Source organism: Bacillus rossius, chromosome 6 (assembly GCF_032445375.1).
Source record: "Bacillus rossius redtenbacheri isolate Brsri chromosome 6, Brsri_v3, whole genome shotgun sequence".
Taxonomy (NCBI): Eukaryota; Metazoa; Arthropoda; class Insecta; order Phasmatodea; family Bacillidae; genus Bacillus; species Bacillus rossius.
The window spans coordinates 66,963,584-66,982,143 of NC_086334.1; the positions used below are offsets into that span (position 1 = coordinate 66,963,584).

The 18,560-nt window shown below is 38.0% G+C and overlaps 1 protein-coding gene across 1 annotated transcript in view; it reads right to left on the bottom strand.

Annotated features, from left to right (window-relative positions):
- Window positions 1-18,560, bottom strand: part of LOC134533565 (phospholipase B1, membrane-associated-like) — a 104,604-nt gene that overhangs the window by 75,121 nt on the left and 10,923 nt on the right. Inside the window, exon 2 of the mRNA XM_063371099.1 lies at window positions 2,654-2,866. Within this exon, the coding sequence (XP_063227169.1) occupies window positions 2,654-2,857 (204 nt within the window). The 5' untranslated portion in view covers window positions 2,858-2,866. The remainder of the gene's footprint in view (window positions 1-2,653; window positions 2,867-18,560) is intronic.

An 18,560-nucleotide genomic window follows, 5' to 3' on the forward strand; every position in this document is an offset into this window, starting at 1 on the left:
AGGGCCTCTGGGGCGAGCGAGCCGCCTCCAGGGCGCAGGGGAACTGTCGCTCGGGCTCCAGCCACGTCTGGAACATCTTCCACGCCACGCTCCACCTGTATCTCTCATCCATCAGCTTGCAAGCACGCTGGAGGGCCTCTGGGGCGAGCGAGCCTTCTCCAGGGTGAAGGGGAACTGTCGCTCCGGCTCCAGCCACGTCTGGAACATCTGCCGCGCCACGCTCCACCTGTGTCTCTTATCCATCAGCTTGCAAGCACGCTGGAGGGCCTCTGGGGCGAGCGAGCCTTCTCCAGGGCGCAGGGGAACTGTCGCTCTGGCTCCAGCCACGTCTGGAACATCTTCCACGCCACGCTCCACCTGTATCTCTCATCCATCAGCTTGCAAGCACGCTGGAGGGCCTCTGGGGCGAGCGAGCCTTCTCCAGGGCGAAGGGGAACTGTCGCTCCGGCTCCAGCCACGTCTGGAACATCTGCCGCGCCACGCTACACCTGTGTCTCTTGTCTATCAGCTTGCAAGCACACTGGAGGGCCTCTCTCGTGGGCCTTCAAGCCTGATCTACGACGTGATAAGTGCAGTTTTACAGTCTCACATCTCTGAAAGCTCTGCTACCCAGCACCTCGCTTCTTACTGCACTTAACCAACATTCCTATTCATCGACCAATACGACGAACCCGGTGTCCCAACTGCAGAAAAATATCGAAGACTTTAATTTTATTTCACCACACATATCCTGTAATGTTTATGTTATGTATATTATGTATATATCAGTTTTATATTTAATGGCAATTTTTCATATCAATATAAATATACTTATTCTTTATACCTAATATATTATCGTTATCCTGTTTCCGGCTCAGTTTTATATCTGAAGTTAAAACAATTACTTTATTTGATGTCGGAAATCTGTTTAATAGGTCCATTGATCATTTTTTGAACATATTTTCTAAAACCTGAAGTTGTAACCAACTGTTTCCATTGATGTTGAAAATTGGTTCGAATTTGATATGCTGTATTTTGGTAAAGGATTTGCCGAAAAATTCGCTCTTGGTGCCATTTGACGCAAAATTTAATGAGATTAAGTTTTTATATGAAATAATGTTATGATAAACAAGTTATAATTGAAGATATTTGAGGAAAATTGACGTTAAACGAAATGTTTTCTTAAAAATGAGAAATTAGTCCAAATTTTGCCTGCTGTAGCTTGGTAGTGGATGGTCCAAAAATTCGCTCTTGGTTTCATTCGACGCATAATTTAATGCTTTGCAAATTTTTTTTGAAGGGTTTTTGACGTGATAACGTCTTATAAATCGATGAACGCCGGCTGCACGCACGAAAAATTGTCACGTTCCGCCTGTGCCGAGCGTGCAAGAACCATCCAACCAAAGTGCGAGAAAATCTTCTATAATACCAAACAGGTTAAAGCGGGCTTTTTAACTAATTGTTCGTGATTATATTTAAACACATTATTAAAATTAAATTTGCAACAAACTGTAAATAATGTTTGAAAATTAAAAAGTATGACGGTATCACGTAAAATTAACGTCCGTAAACCGACTTTACAGACTGAAGCAGTTGCTCCGTTTTTCGGCACTGTACAGCATTCCTTCCCCTCCTTTCCCCTCCCCAATCCTCCTTTCCCCTCCCTCTCCAACCACCCCTTCCTACCCCCCTCTTGCTCTCTTCCCCGCCGCCTCACCAGCGCTCCTATCGAGTGGTTCCCGGCCTATATATTGTCCGGCCCCTAGCGTATTCTTCGCAGTCGTTCGGTCTCCTGACTCGAAGGCTGTCACAGCGGCGGTGGCTCTGCGTTCCGGTATGTGCTCGACTGTGGAATTTAACGTCTGTATTTAAGTATTTAAGTATTATTCTTGCTTGCGCGTTGTTGCTGGGCCTTCAATTTTTTATTGCTGCCTTATAATGTAACGTAATCTAATGTAATTGCCACCAATGTTTGGACCCTTCAGGTCATTTTTCTTGGTTTTCCTTTGCTCACGCCGAGTACTGCCCGTAGCATTTTGTAATATTTCTGCTTTTGTATATGGGAATGCCACGATGGCATTGGACACTTCTTGTCAAGCCGCATTATAAGTTCTTTCTTGATTCTGTTTAGCTAGCGGCCCATATTACTTGTTTTGCTACTTATAGCGCTTCGCCACCATGTCCGCTTTACTCTTCCTCTGTTTTAATTGTGTGAATGATTGTATTTATTCGCGTCCCGCGGGAGCGCGCTAGGATTTGCTCAATGATAATTATAAACTGTAATTATTTATGTCACGTTCTATTTTCGTTCAAGAGGCATTTTATTATGAATAAAATTGTATTTTTCTAAAGTCTTATATTTTTTTGCTAAAGTACCAGCTTCCCACTGTCGTTGGGTTTTAATGTAAAACCCCCCTCTCTGCTTTTGTCTTTGTCAGTTCTAGTCAAGTCGGCTACAAGACAACTCTTTTTTTTTTCAAATTTTTTTTATTAGTTTAGGAGATAGCAGCCAAAAGCCGCAAAAACAGCCCTTTTGAAGATACATTTTTACCCACTACCACTTTTCCACAGTTCCCCCGAGGATGTAAGCCTATGATAGTCATATTGGGTCACAAATGAAGATATTAAATAAAGGAATGATGTCCGGCCAGTGGACGGGATGCCTGCTAGTCACCTCCTTGGGCGCGGTGGGCAGCAGGCGCTCCCGCGGGCTGCCGGCTCCCTGCATGCTGCGGCGGACTGCAGCGGGCGACCCGGAGCTGCCCACCAGCCTCGTGACGAAGCTGCGCACAGCGTCCAACTGGTCCAGACTCAGCTCCCCCGCGGCGCCTGCGGCCAGCGCGAGCAGCAACCCGCACAGCGCGCGTGCGGCGCGCATGTCTGGTCTCTGTGGGGCACACACGCCCTGCCTTGCCACCTCTCCACCCCTCTGCACGGCGCCCACAAGTTGAAATAAATACAGGCTGTTTACAAATTATGAGAATTTATAGCAATAATTTGTCTTTCCCTTTCTCTTTTCATACTAAGTTTTTTTAAAGAAAAGTGAGTTTTTACTATTAGCTGTTTGTCCCTTATGCTACATGCGTTATATTTAGTATATTATCAATATAGTAAAAAATTACAAAAATTTACGTTTTAATTTTTTAATGAAATTTTGTTTAAAAAGAGAATTTGTTTAGGTAAGGTAGTATTTAATTTTTTTTTAAATATATATAATTCAAATTTACAATAAAAATTTAAATACATGGAATATTCTACCAGTGAATAGAAATCCTATTCTAATATACGAAAGATTTCATAGTCAATTAAATTATCAAGCCAAATATTCGTATAATTTTTTTATTTGAGGAATAATATTTATTTTAATTTTAATTTTAATCAAACAATAGTTAGAAGTTTAAAAGCAAAAATTCTAACGATCCCTTAGTAATAATTTTATGAAGCATAGGAATAGGTAAATTTATTTTCTGTTTATGCCGTGTAGGCTAATTGAGGGGCACAATTCTAATGCGTGACAGAGAATGCCAAAACAAAATATTTTTGTGAAAGAACATCAGTCCTGAAACGAAAACTTGCAAAAATACAGGCGCGAACAAGCTTGAATTTTACGGGCTTTTGGAGACCGCTCCAGTCTGAAGGACGCGCAACTGAGACCGTCTCAGTGCGGCGAGAGATCTTGAAGACTGCCATTTTATCTTCTTGCACACAACTTATTTATTTTATGATTATATTGTAGTCTAAAGAAAAAGTAACAAAATTATTTTTCAGTAGTATTTTCAATAGTAATTATTACATAACATAAAAAATCTTAGACGTAAAACAGCTGAAATAATAGAAAAAAACCAATACATGGTTACATAATTTTTTTTTACATTAACACTAATAATTGCGAAAACAAATGCCATCTCCGTCATTAACACTGTCATCGCATCATCATCATTAACATGATAATCAAAAAAAAAAATGCCTGTAAAATAATAGAATAAAACCATCTAAACAAAATTAATATTTACGCTCAGAATTTCAAAACAGATCATTTCCGTCATCAGCACTGTCATCACATTATCATCATCACCACAGAAATATGACAAGTGCTGGAACCAAACAATTTTACAAAAATTGGTCCCTACACTAACAATTAAAAAGAACAAATCTCTATCCCCACTATCATCATCCACATTTTCATACACTTCATCATTCACTTTATCATTTACTTCATTCATGTATCTTATGTCATATTTCATTGAAGGTTTCAACAAGTTTTATTTTTTATTTTTGTAATTTTCACTTAAAGAGGTAAACTGGATCGGAACTCAACATAAATGATTAAAAATATATTTATTAGTTTTCTCTCGACTGCACTTTCTGACCTATTGTTCTCTGTAATTACTGACGTCCTATTACGAGATTCTTACACTTCCTCTGTAGACTGTTCTATTAGTAACAAAACACATGATATAATTGCAGGCCCATGAATGAAGTATTTATGCAATGTAGGTGGCATATAGTAGGTACCACGGGAATTTGTCAAACAATATCTTGCTATACCAAGGGCGAACACCCGAAAATATTTTAGTCGGTTTCGTGTCCACATAATACTATGTATTTTGGTTTTCAGTTCCTTATATATTTTTGTTATATCCGCAGACATATCTGCAGTTTTAAAGAAGCGTATTGCTGTGTTACTGTCAATCGTATTGCCTATTTATTAACAATCAAGCCACAATGATCTGTCAATTCTTTCTGGAGTCACTACCTTTTCACTCTTCACAACCTCAACAGGGGGCAAAAGGTAGTAAAGATGTATTAGAATAGTTTGAAGTCAGGTCAGTTTAATTGCTGTTAAGATCTCAAAAGACAAACAAAATCATAAAAGTAATATGAGCTCTCCAAAACATTAAATCACACAACGACAAAGTTACTTTACAGCTAAACAAACTGCCAAAAACACAAATAATCAAATATTTTACTTTACTTTACTCACGAACAAAATGATTCCAAGGTAACCTTAAAAATAACAAGTCAAAGACGTAAGTAGCAACAGCCAACGTACGTTGCATCTACACATAAGTAAATTTTTACCAGAGCATTAACATATGCGCATTCTCCATAAAATTAAAAAACGTATGCCAGTTCCTATAAAACCAATTTCAAATCACTCCAGTAATTTTAAAATACTTAAAAAACAACAAAAATTTAATACTTCCAGGTAAGACCTTTTCTCACAAAGGAAATATTGTTAGTGAAAATTGCACAGCCATTTAATTATATTGCTAAATTATATTCATGTACTATCTCAGTACTGTCTTGAAAATCAGGAACGAAATATAAGATGGCGGGCGCCACAGTAATAATAAATTATTACTACACTCTAGCAGGTAAAATATAAACTAACATGATGGTAGCGCCCTCTAGCTGATGAAAACAAGATGGTGGCCTCCAGCAGACAAAATACGATAGCAGACACGACATACTAGCTGGCGATATATATATATACACCTTGTCATTAGTGGTGGGAGGTTAGTTTGCCGGCGGCTTCCATGGAGTAAGTATTTGTCGTTATTTGTTTTATTTTTGTCTTCACCGGGTTCGAACTGAGGACTCCGAAGTATATAACGTAAGTGCCGTTTTTAAATAATATGTTATTAAAATTTGTTTAAAATTTTTTTTATAAATTAAAAATATATTTCCAAAATTTTCTGACAATAATTACGAACTTTCAAAATGGCGGCCGTAACAAAAATTGCAGCATTCTGGAATACAATATGATGGCCTAGCTAAATAATGGATAATGACGTAATGCAAATCCAAGATGACAGGCGTAACGAAACATTGAATGTTTCTAGAACCCAATATGATGGCCGTAACTACATAATGGATGATGTCATACATATCCAAGATGACAGGCGTAACGAAACATTGAATGTTTCTAAAATCCAAGATGGTTACCATAACTATATGAGCAACGATTATTTCTAAATTCAATATGGCGGAATTTTTTGTTAAAATTTTATTAATAATTACGTAAATTTGTGAATTTTTCCCGATTGTCTAGCATAAAAATTACGGATTTTCAAGTTGGCGAACGTAACGATAGTTGCAGCCGTTACATCACAATTCAAAATGGCGAGCGTGAGGTAAGAATATATATATTTTTTTAATTTTTGTTAAGAATTTTTTAAATTATGTTATTAATAAATTACAGGTTTGCTTTCGCCGGGTATCAAACCAAGGATCGAAATCGACATCGCTTAACATTTGAGGTAGGGAATTTTTTATATATTTTTTTTATTTTTTCGGAATTTTTGGAAAAAAAACTAAAGAATTTTAATTTTACCGTTAAGGTCAAGGTCAAGGTTATCCAAAATGCCCCCCCCCCCCCCAATGCTTAGGGGCCAATTGTAGATGCGGACTTAATTCTTTTTGCAGAATTTTGGTTCTCTCCAAGGCAAAAGTATTTTGAGGTTTTTCAAAGTTCGAATTTTTCAATTTTTAAAAAATAAAATGGAAAATATCCCCCTAAAACGAGAATATTTTTCTCAAAATAGATACATTTTTTAATTGTTCAAATGTTTTGTGATTTTTTTTTCAATTTTTTTTTAAATTGGAAATTTTGGCTATTTTTTGGCAAATTTCGTAGGTCAATTTTAAAGTTCAAGGTCAAAGGTCTAGGACAAGGTCATCCAATATGGCGGCAGTGTCGTCACAATCCTAGATGGCGGACACCGACACCTCACAAAAACATCTGCGCTCGGAGGAACTACGACAATCTCAATCCACAGTCTGAAGCCTTGCGTAGGAAATACTATCATACACTACTAACATTTTAAAACATATAGCTACTATAAAACTAAGTGTATGTATGTATATTGGTTTTTGCTTAAACGACAGATATCAGTCTGTAGGCCCTACATACTACCGACAAACTTTATTGAGCTGATTCAATATTTATTGTTTAACATTAAAAATGTAATCACGAAATTATTTTATTTAACATGGTGTCTAATATATGTAGGCTAACAATTTATTTTGTCTATACATAATGATGAACGCTTCGCTATTCCTTATTTTTCAATGTAAAATAAAGATTTCCAAAATCGTAATGCTTATTTTTTATGTCGTCATATAAGTATATTTTGTGACTTTGAATTATAACATAAAGTAATGAAGGATGCTTGTAGTGTTATAAAATTTCATTTTTTGATAACTATGTGCACTGTAAATTTCTACAATGTTCACGAATGCAATTTATACGAATAAATCACGCGGATCCGCCATATTTTCGAGATTCCTGATACTTCTACAGATTACAGTTCCATCTTTATAATTTATATTCACGAAATTACTCATACCAAATGTCGTATATGAGGAAACTAATTAATTTAACACTTGTTGTAAGTATAATTCTATTTATACATCCCAATATGTAATTTAAAACGATATTTATTGCAACAACATTTAAGTTCGGGTATTCTTAACGATGCCTATATAACTATTTAGTTTTTTGAAACATTTGTGTAAAATTATACCATCCTATAAGTTATCCAAAACGACAGAAACAATAATGTAAAATTACAAAATATTTGTGAATGTAATTTAACAAATTTTTCCTACAGTAGAGTAGTTAATGACTACATTAAGCGAAGTTACCTTTTGGATAATTTTATGCCATAAAAACACTGCTTGAGTGAATGTGTATATATATATATATATATATATATATATATATATATATATATATATATATATATATATCAAACTGAATATCTGAAGCATGTAAATTTTACTGAAATCGGACCTTGACGTTTTGTGCAGTGCAGCCACGAGTTTTTTTTATTTTATTTAAAGTTGTTGGATTTTGACCGTCATAAACCGGTCTAAAACACCTGTTGTTCATGTATTTATTTTTTTGCAAGACGGCGAAAGTGGCTTGGGGAAAATCTCTGCGTATTTAGCTCGAGGTTGAACAATCTTGGAAAATATTACGTGACCGGTGATTTGCGTGACCTGCAGTTAACGGTACCAAGGTCATTTCAAGAAAGCAGGGCCACGCAGCGCCAATTGGACAGGCTTTATAGCAACGATTACCTATGGTGAGGATGATTCGTTTTACCCGTTGCTGGGTAAATTCACATGCAGTACCATGGTGACCACAGCCGTGACGTCCCTATGACTGCCGAGACAGGATGATTCTGCAGTGGCTTACCATGGACTTTCGCATGCTGAAGGTAAAAGGACATCACGAACAATCTCCTCCCCTGAGCCCGGGCCCCCTCGGTAAACCAGCTAGACACGGTAGCAACAAAACAGAGTAGGCAAGCCGCATTATAGTATCTTTTGTGTATTATGGTCTGATTGAACTGATTTCAAACAATTTAGTGACATAATATTTATTCAACAGGACAATATGGTGGCAGGCTGCGTTCCTAACTCACAAATAAACATATTAAAAGAAGGAGAACTATAAGAGAAAACAATTCAACCAAAATATGATATACTAGCAGAATACCATAACAATGGAACTGTACCGCTTCTACTATATTTAGTGAAATCTTAGATGACGCCACGCCGACATTTTTTCTCGAATATTCCACTATTTTGAATCCGCCATTTTGAATTATGACATCACCGTTGCAATTCACGTTATCTACGACATATTTAAAATATTTATATAATATCTGATTTCAATAAAAATTAAAAAATAAATTAAGTAATTAATTATTGAAATTATAATTTAAATATTTTAAAAATGCACTTACGTCAAGGAGCTCCAAGTCCTCAGTTCGAACCCAGTGAGGGCAAAAATATAAAAAAATGGTGACCGAGCCTACCACCATGGTAGCCGCCGGCAAACTGACCTCCCACCACTTATGTCAAGGTGTGTGTATGTATATATATATATATATATATATATATATATATCGGCAGCTAGTAAGACGTCATGTCCGTCATTTTGAAAATCCGTAATTACAATGTAAAAAATTGGGAAAAATTTTAAATTTTATAAAAAAATAATTAAATTTTAATAAAAAATTTTAAAAACACCGCTGCACATATAATTACGGCCTCTATATTGGATTCTATAAATGTTGCATTTTTCATTATGCCTGCCATCTTGGATGAGTATGACATCATCGTTACACTTTTCGTTACGGCTGACATGTTGGATTCTAGATCGTTGTACTTTTCGTTACGGACCTTGAAAAACCGTAATTATTACAATAAATTTTTAAAAATTTCAAAATGTATAACAACATTTTATTAATCAAATCTTTATAAAATATTGTTTTAAAAAACGTACCTACTCACGTCTTGAAGACCTCGGTTTGAACCTGGTAAGAGCAAGAATAAAATAAAAAATCGTCGACATATCCTTCTTCAAAGGTAGCCACCAGCAGACTAACCTCACACCACTAATGCCAAGGTATATATCACCAGCTAGTATGTTGTTATTTCCGCCATCTTGTTTTCGTCTGCTGGAGCCCACCATATTGTTTTCGTCTGCTAGAGTGTGATACCACCACTCTGGTTTTAGTTTTACCCGCTCGAGTGCAGTAATCATTTATTATTACTGTGGCATCCACCACCTTGACATTTGTATGTCATCTTGGAAATTCGTAATTATTTAGCTATAAATTAGGGGAAAATTCCAAAATTCACAAAAAAAAATTGTAATCAATTTACTGGTTGATTAGATCAGTTCCTGTACTTGGTTCAATCCCTGGATAATACAAAAAAATTAATTTTATGTAGATAATTATTTCAATTGTAACGTGTGTACCTGCGTACACATGCAAAGGTTAGTGCCCCTGACTTGCCAATGAATACCACCCGCGCAACAGTGAGCGCGCGGGCGTTCAAACGCCGCGGCAGGAGGTCGGCCGTCGTCGGACGAGTTCGTGCGCCGTCGGCTGCGCGCGGATCTGGACGGAAACGGAAGTTGGGCTGGCTTCCCCCAAATAGACGAGACTGTTCTTCTTCCAGCTCGTCAGGGAAGGCAGCGAGTATGAAAGGGCATGCGCCAAGTCAACCGAGGAGCAGAACAACTGGGACATCAGCGGGCAGGCTGCCACGCTGCTCCGACTCCGCTCGCCGGTGTACACCGTCAAAATGCCACGGAGTTGCTGCCGCCAGAGGACCAAGAGGACCAAGATAAGAATTACGTGTTACGGAAGCAATGTGTAGGGGGCTTCACGTGGTAGCGGCGGCATGGAAACATAAAACTGATTGTATATACATAGTCTCCTGCTATGTTACGTTGTGATAATGTGGGTGTTGTTGATCTTAACCAAGGGTTGTGTGCTATAATAAGGTTAAAGAAATAACCACCTGTAAAGTACAATGTACAAGGACTAAGTACCTGGAGTTAATGTTAAGAGAATTGGTTATTAAGGTTATGAATGTTCAGTGTGACTAACACTTTGTAGCTTTCAAGGATCTGCAGTTTAGATTGACGGCGTACTGGTCGTAGGCTGTGACGAGCTCACGCCTCAACAGAATTAAGGCTATTGTTACACGTTTCATAATTATTCACAGAGTGTTAATTCGTATGTATAGTGTTCTAGTGGGATCATGTATCAGCCGTTCGACATCACAAGGACCCGGCTTATTTACGTCATATGTCAGTTTGAGAATCAATGAAATACTTGTTTGTGTTATTGAGTTTGTTAATAAATTGTTATTGAAATGATTTCTACTGAGCAGCTAATTTCAGAACCACCCGCAAACGTTCTTTTTCCTCCTTGTTAGGGCTTTCCTATGATTTTAGTATAACCCGTGACACAATAAATCATGTTCAAAAATTTTACCAGCCTTTTTTAAGCCTTTATGACCATTATCTTGGAAATTTGTATTTATTGGCTAGTAAATTTGGGTACAAAAGTTAAATTCATCGAATAAATCATTCATTAATTTGTATATTGAATCGATACTTGGTTCGATACTTGGATAATGCAGAAAATGAGGTCAAGGTAATTTAATTTAAAATATCACAAAAGTGACAGGTTACAGAAATCAAACACCACAAGTTATCTTAAAAACAAAAATTTTATTACATAAATTCTACACTACTACAAGTACAAAACCTAACATAAGCAAATGACTAAAGTCTTTAGCATTTCTCGATTAAAATAGTCTTCTTAGAGTACGAAGAAAGTCCTTTACATGACTTTAAATGTCTTTTCAGTTTATCAGGCCGACTAATTGGTACACCACATTATTCACTTAGAGAATAATATAGATTTCATTAAAAGGACAGTGATATATTTCATGTTATTTTGCACTTGGAATATTTGCTAATGTTTTGCCACAGAATATACAGTTTGATTCTGATAAATAAATGCACAGCCAGCGTATCACTATTCCTGAGGTGTCTTTTAAATCTTCCATAGTGATGAACTGAGTTTATATTACAATTGTGTATTAAATAACCCCGTAATTTAAAGTCTTTGATTTTGTCACAGTACGTACAGTTGGGTGATGGAACACCGTTAGATGCTGCTTCCTTTATCGATGTCACTGGCACTTTTGACAACCATTGTAACACCGCTGAAATTTTAACTTCAGAAGTCCCCAAGGTCTGCTCTGCGGAAGATGTTGCACGCGTCGAAATCTCCTGCTGTGCTGAGAGAGCAGGTGTAGCTGTTGACGACGTTGTCATCGTGCTCTGCACTGATGATGGTAGGTCTTACATCCAGGTCGGTGTTAATAATGGTAATGATGCCATCGAGTTCTCAAGAATAGCTAGATACTGCTCTATTATGTTGTAGAAATTTAACTATCCGATCCGCACAGCTCTACAGCCAGAGACGGACAGAAGTTCTCATCGACTGGGTCTCACTTTTATATACTCCCATTGGCTGGTACAACACATGAGTCAAAACCACAAACCCCTAAGCATATTTTATAATGACGATGTAAGCTTTCGATACGTGGAATAAGTTTATTGCACTTGATGCACGGAAATAGTATTCTTTGAGCATTATTCCGACACCCGCTTCTTTCATGTCTGCGCGCACTTGAAGTGCTAGTGAATGATGCACCACAGTATTTGCACTGTCGCGAGGAACGTTCCTCATTCGTTGAAGTCTACAATGTTGATGTCGATACTTCAGCTGGTACTGGTATCACAGATTGTGCCGTAATATCTGCAGTTGATGGTACCATGACGTCAGGATCTCCGCAGCTGTCGACACCGCAGCCATTGAGCTCTCCGCTGTTGCGGTAGTCGCTGTTGTCATCGTCGGTGTCATTAGGGCCCGCGATGTTGATGATAGATCGTTCATCAAGGTGAAATTAGAACAGTAACTAAATCTCTCGAAACTTACTGAAGAGAGCCGGTCCGTACTGCACCGCGGCCAGAGGTGAACTGAGGGTCCAATCGTCTGAACCCTGCTATATACCCGTGGTCTACTGGTATACTACCTGAGTCAAAATATTGACTGTATTTATATATTAATTATTTTAGGTACCTTAAAATAGTAGCAATAAAAACACACAAGTTCAAGTTTTACACATTTATTTAGGAATAATTACACAAATGCATATTAGGTTAAGGAGTTAAGCATTTTCGCAAGCAAAGTCTTAAATGCTGCACGAACTGTCTCGTTGGCTCCGGTTAGAACTAGCTCGTCGACTCCGGTTACAATTGGTTCGCAGGTCACAGGTTCAGGAACACGGGTTTCCAACTGCTCACCTCCTGCTCCAACGACAACTCTGGTGAGACATGATCAATGACGTCTGTGACCACGGCTGCGCCTGGGCTTTCGGACAGTGCCTGAACATCGACGACGAGACGCACGTCGTTTGGACGTCTGCGTAGAAGCATCACAGGTCGCATCAGGTTACAACACGCTCATGTTTGGTGTTGCACGTGCAGACGAGGCGACTACCTCAGCGATGCTAGCAGGAAGGATTGTGTGTGGTCTCATGTGATAGACGGCACAGTTTCCAGGTTCGCAACAGTCTAACAGCTGCTGAGTCGGTTCGTAGAACACAGGAAAGTGCGCAAACCGCCAATGCTGAGCCCCTCCATCACAGGTTTCCGTATATGTACGTAGATACCAGGCATCCCAGTAGCTGTACTCGACACTGCTTACGTTCAAGTACACGTTAGCAGTATGGAACGTAAACATCTTCTTGCAGGTCGAACGACAACTGAACGCACTAACGGGTCCACGCCTTTTATATATGCAGGCTCCTACTAACACTGTGTGTGCCATTTCTGCATTATCTGCGAGTGTGTGCTGGTACATACTCGTTCAAACTTGTCGCGTGGCTGCACGTCATATATTGCACTAATTTTGCGAAGGGAAGGACAGCCGTAGTCGGTTCGCGGATGAAATATTTCAACTGGTGCTTTACACAACTCGCACAACCATTTCTTCTGCTCAGGTCCGGCGACATAAATGAAACCACGCGGATTCTGCAGTAACATATCGTCGAGAGTGTTTTTTACTTGGTGGAATGGAATTTTTACCTTCGTCCTACTCCAGGTCATAAGTCTTATTAAGTCTAGAAGAAAATACATTCGTCGGAAAGTCATACTTCGCGTAATTGATGATTAATTCCAGGCGTACCTTGTTGAGATGATACCATATTCCCGATTCAATAGAGGTTTAAAGTAAATGTGGATAGTCATCGATGTGTATAGCAAGTTCGCTTGGGCTATACCTGTAAAATCAAAGACTGCAAATGAAGTAGCCAAGGCCATGAACAATATTTTGCGGGATGGTACTGTACCGTCGCACCTGCAAACGGAATTTGGTAAAGAATTCTACAATGAAACCTTTAAGGCTTTGATGAAGAAATATGACATAAAACACTACTCTACATTTATTAATGTCAAAGCCTCCATTGTCGAAAGGTTTAACAGAACTTTGCGTTCCAATATGTGGCAACAGTTCACAGCTAACAGAAAATATAAGTGGCTTGACATCTTTCCAAACAAAAAGCGAATACAAATCCACATTTCATTCTACCCAAAAAATGCAGCCTAAAGACGTAAAGGATGATCACTTGCTTAGAACTGTGTTTTCCAACACAAAGAAGAAAGATCCACGAAAGATTAAAGCTAACGTCGGTGAAATTGTGCTAATATCCAAGCAGAAAGGCATCTTCGAGAAAGGTTTCACTGCGACCTGGAGTCCAGAAATTTTCCGTGTGACACATGTTCGTGAATCAGAGCCTAGTACCTACTACCTTGAAGAGTTGGTCCACAAGCCTATTCGTGGCGGCTTCTACGCCGAAGCGATTCAGCCTACATTGTATCCCGATACATCCTTGGTGGAGAAGATTATAAAACAAAGAAATGGACGATCCTTCGTCAAGTGGTGGGGATTTTAACCTTGCTTTAATTCGTGGGTAGCAGATGCAGAAATCGAGAAATGCTCAACACTTTGGTAATTTGTCTTTTTTTTGTACTTGTAGTAGAGGTGGGTTGTTACAGCAATTTTCGGTATCTGTTAAAACCTGTAACTGATACAGTAATGTACTGGTTACAAGTATCTGATACTTCTGTATCAGCTACAGCAGTAGCGGTCCCAGGAAGCAACAAGGTATCAGCATTCTCGTTACAGGTTACACATCCTCCGTTCCGTCATCACCAGCGTAAAAAGACATCAGTTTTCTCTTTCCACGTTCTTCGTAAAAAGGTATCAGTTTTCTAATTCTACATTTTTCGTAGTCGAAAAAAGATATTGGTGTTCTCTTTCCACGCCTTTCGTAATCGGAGTCTTCAATCTTTGCAAGGAGCACGCACTGCGCACTAAACGTACTTTGATGAGAAGCCTAAGATGTACATCAAGCTCTGTCCCTGCCCGAACACGCCCGAATATTCACCTTCGGCCAACCTCGGGATTTGTTTTATTTTTGCGCAGGAAAAATGAATTCAAATATTAAAAGTGGTCGGTTAGTTTAGCTACATTAAAACACTTTCGAACACTATGTACGGTTGGTTAGGTTAGTATAGCTACATTAAAATAAACAGAGAAAAATATATATATAAATAAACCCGAGGTTGGCCGAAGGTGAATATTCGGGCGTGTTCGGGCAGGGACAGAACTTGATGTACATCTTAGGCTTCCGCCTCCCCTGCATTCTTTCCCTTCTTTATCCCTTATTCGTCGTGCCGCTCCCTCCCCTTTCACAAACTCCGCCCAAGTGACCGTCATCTGCGATCGGGTTCTGCGCACTTTGGCCGTGGTGTTGTTCCAGGTAAATTCTAAACTGATATTGAAGTACTTGATACTTGAATAGTGTACTCGTTTGCAAAACTTGAAATAGGTGTGTATCAATTACAAAGTAGCAGATTGATACTCTGCAACCCACCTCTAACTTGTAGTAGTGTAGAATTTATATAATAAAATTTTTGTTTTTAAAAGTACTTGTGTTTTATTTATCGAATCTGTCACTTTTGTGGTATTTTAAAACAAATTACTTCATTTTGTGCATTGCCCAAGAATTGAACCAAGTATCTATTCAATATGTAAATTAATAAGTGATTTTTTTGATGAATTTGAAATTTTTTTTACAAATTTATAGATCAATAAATACAAATTTCCAAGATGGCGGTCATAAAAGCTTGCTGGAGGCAGGTAGTAGGGGATTATTAGCCTCTTTTAAGATTTTGAACATGATTTATTGAAATGATTATATTTTACATAAAATTAAAATTGTTTGCATCGGCCAGGGATCTAACCAAAAACAGGAATCGCTCGAATCAATCAGTAAATTGATTGCAAATATTTTTGGTGAATTTTAGAATTTTCTCTGAATTTATAGTTCAATAGTTACACAATTTTAAGATGGCGTCCAAATATCAAGTTGTTGGTTGCCACAGTAATAACACATGATTACTGCACTCTAGCAGGTAAAAATTAAACTAGCATGGTGGACTCCAGCAGACGAAAACAAGATGGCGGACATTACATCATACTAGCTGATGATATCTATCTTCGCATTAGTCGTGGGAGGTCAGTCTGTTGGCGGCATACGTGGAGGAAAGATCGGTCGTCAATTTTTATATTTTTGCTCTCACCGGGTTCGAACCGAGTACTCCAATCTCCATGACGTAAGTGCGTTTATAATATTTTTTTATAAAAATTTGATTTATTAATTTTTAATAAATTTTATATTTTTTTCAATTACATCAGATAGTAAATAAAAATTTTCAAGATGGCGGCCGTAACAGAAATTGCAATGGTGAAATCATAATTCAAAGTGGCGGAATGTTCGAGAAAATATAATAACGGCGATGACATAATCAAAAATGGCGTATTCAATATGGCCGCCGGTGTCTAGGTCATCCAATAGATCCCAGTGACGTCATAATCCAAGATGGCGGACACCACAACACCAAGCCCTGGACCCTGTACCAGAAGCCCTTATTATATACTACTATTGTTTGTCCCAAAGCTATATTAATGCCCTTTTCACCTCCTTAAGTGTAGATTTCTTTATTATAAATAACCATAGTGATAAATTGGCCAAATACCTTACAAATAAAAATAATTCATCAAAATCAGTGAAGTAGTTATTGATTGATGCTGGAACAAACGAACAAACAAGCAATCAAAAAGTTAAATTCAAAATTTTTGAGTTCTTAATAATAAAGTAGCTGTTTCCAATTAGTTTATTTTTGAAAGTTTCATTCAATGTACACCCTTTTAACCTTAAACAGTTTTTATAATTACTATAGATTATTTTAACATAACTATTGATCACTTGCAATACGAAATGTAAATACGCGCATTTGGCAATATTTACATCAGTCAATGTTGACATTCCTACTGGCAAATCGTTATTCAATGGAGGAGTCATTCGTGGAATATGAAAGTCAGTCGATGTCACTGTTACTCTATGGTTTCAAAGCATGGCACCAGTAACGAGAGTAGGCCTACTTCTCTGAGGCCACCCAACGGATATCTACTGTCATCGACTCTAGCGAATCAATTCGATAATTTCCACGTGAAAATAAAAAACTTTAATTCGTGACTATCTTTCAAGTACTCTACTTTCAGGTAGCAAAATCCTTTTAGCGTTGCCATCACAAGTTTCAGTCAAATGTTACTCAACCACTTATTCGTATGAGTTTTGTGTCTTATGAGTCAAAATTTAAAAAAATGAAATAATCAGAGTACGGATGTTTTCGTACTGAATTTTTAGCCTCCCGCTTAAATATATTCTGATACAAGAGATTTTATTTAAAAAAGTTTCATTTTTTTCATCTTTAAGGGTTATCAATTTGTAATGAAATGTTCGCTATTGATTAATTAAGCTTAATTCCTGAATAATTAAAAAATCTTCAAAATCTGTTTACTATTTTTCAAATTGTGGCCGAACAAACAAATATAAAAGTATCAAAAAATTGAAAGGATATCATATTTGAGTCCTAAATAATGAAAATAGCTAATTCATTCAGTTTTTTTTATAATAGTACCCCATACAGAACATTTTCTCCAAAACAGTTTTATTAAAAATATATATTTCCTTATTTCTGAGAGCTAAAGCAATTATTAAACATGTATTTTTTGCGAATGAAACATTTTGTACGCAGCGATGAAGTGTTTCAGAGACGTGCATGGAACCCTTATTGTCTTTACAAGCGTCCTTAAAATAAACTAAAGGATTACTAGTTTCCATACTAGTAGATGTGGTTACAAAATGTTATACCGAGGCCAAAAAACAACTTAAAAACGTTGGTCTGCTAATTTGTTACACAATCATGCATTAACTATAAATTAAGTTTGACAAAATTTAGCATGTTAATACGATATTTCGTAAATTTTCATCTCAAAAATTACATTGTTTACGCAAGGGCATACGTAATAGTTCTCTGCGTTAGCTCTGAAACTGTTCCAGCGAACAAATTTGCCGGAATGGCTAGTATTAAATACGTATGCGTCTATAAAACGTTTGGATTTACTGATAAACCCCGGACAGACGCATTTCGGCGAAGAAAACAGTGCTCTGCAGTCGGGTGTCGGCCGCGTAAGGGAAGCCTAAGGTGCACATAAAGTTCTGCCATTCCCGATTACACCCGAACAATTCACCTTCGGCCAACCTCGGGTTTATATATATATATATATATATATATATATTTCGCTGTTTATTTTAATGTAGCTATACTAACCTAACTAACCGTCCATAGTGTTTTAAAGTGTTTTAATGTAGCTAACCTAACCGACCACTTTTAACATTTGAATTCATTTTTCCTGCGCAAAAATAAAACAATTCCCGAAGTTGGCCGAAGGTGAATGGTTCGGGTGTAATTGCGAATGGCAGAACTTGACGTGCATCCTAGGTCTCCCGGCGCGTAGGGGCGGCGAGGCGTGCTGTGCGCGGGCTGGGGCCGCCCTTAGCGCCTCCGGGCTGTGAGACCTCGAGCGCCAGGGTCCGCCGGTCCAGTGACGTCACGCTGGTCCGATGCGGGCTCGGCTGGCCTTGGACCTCGACATTCAGCCGCACGCAACTGCTTGGCGCGTGCATGAACACACTCGCCGCCTGGTCTCGCTCGCACCTATCTTTCGTTTCGCGAGTTTAGTAACATTTTCAAATGGAAACCAAAGACAATTTTACCGATT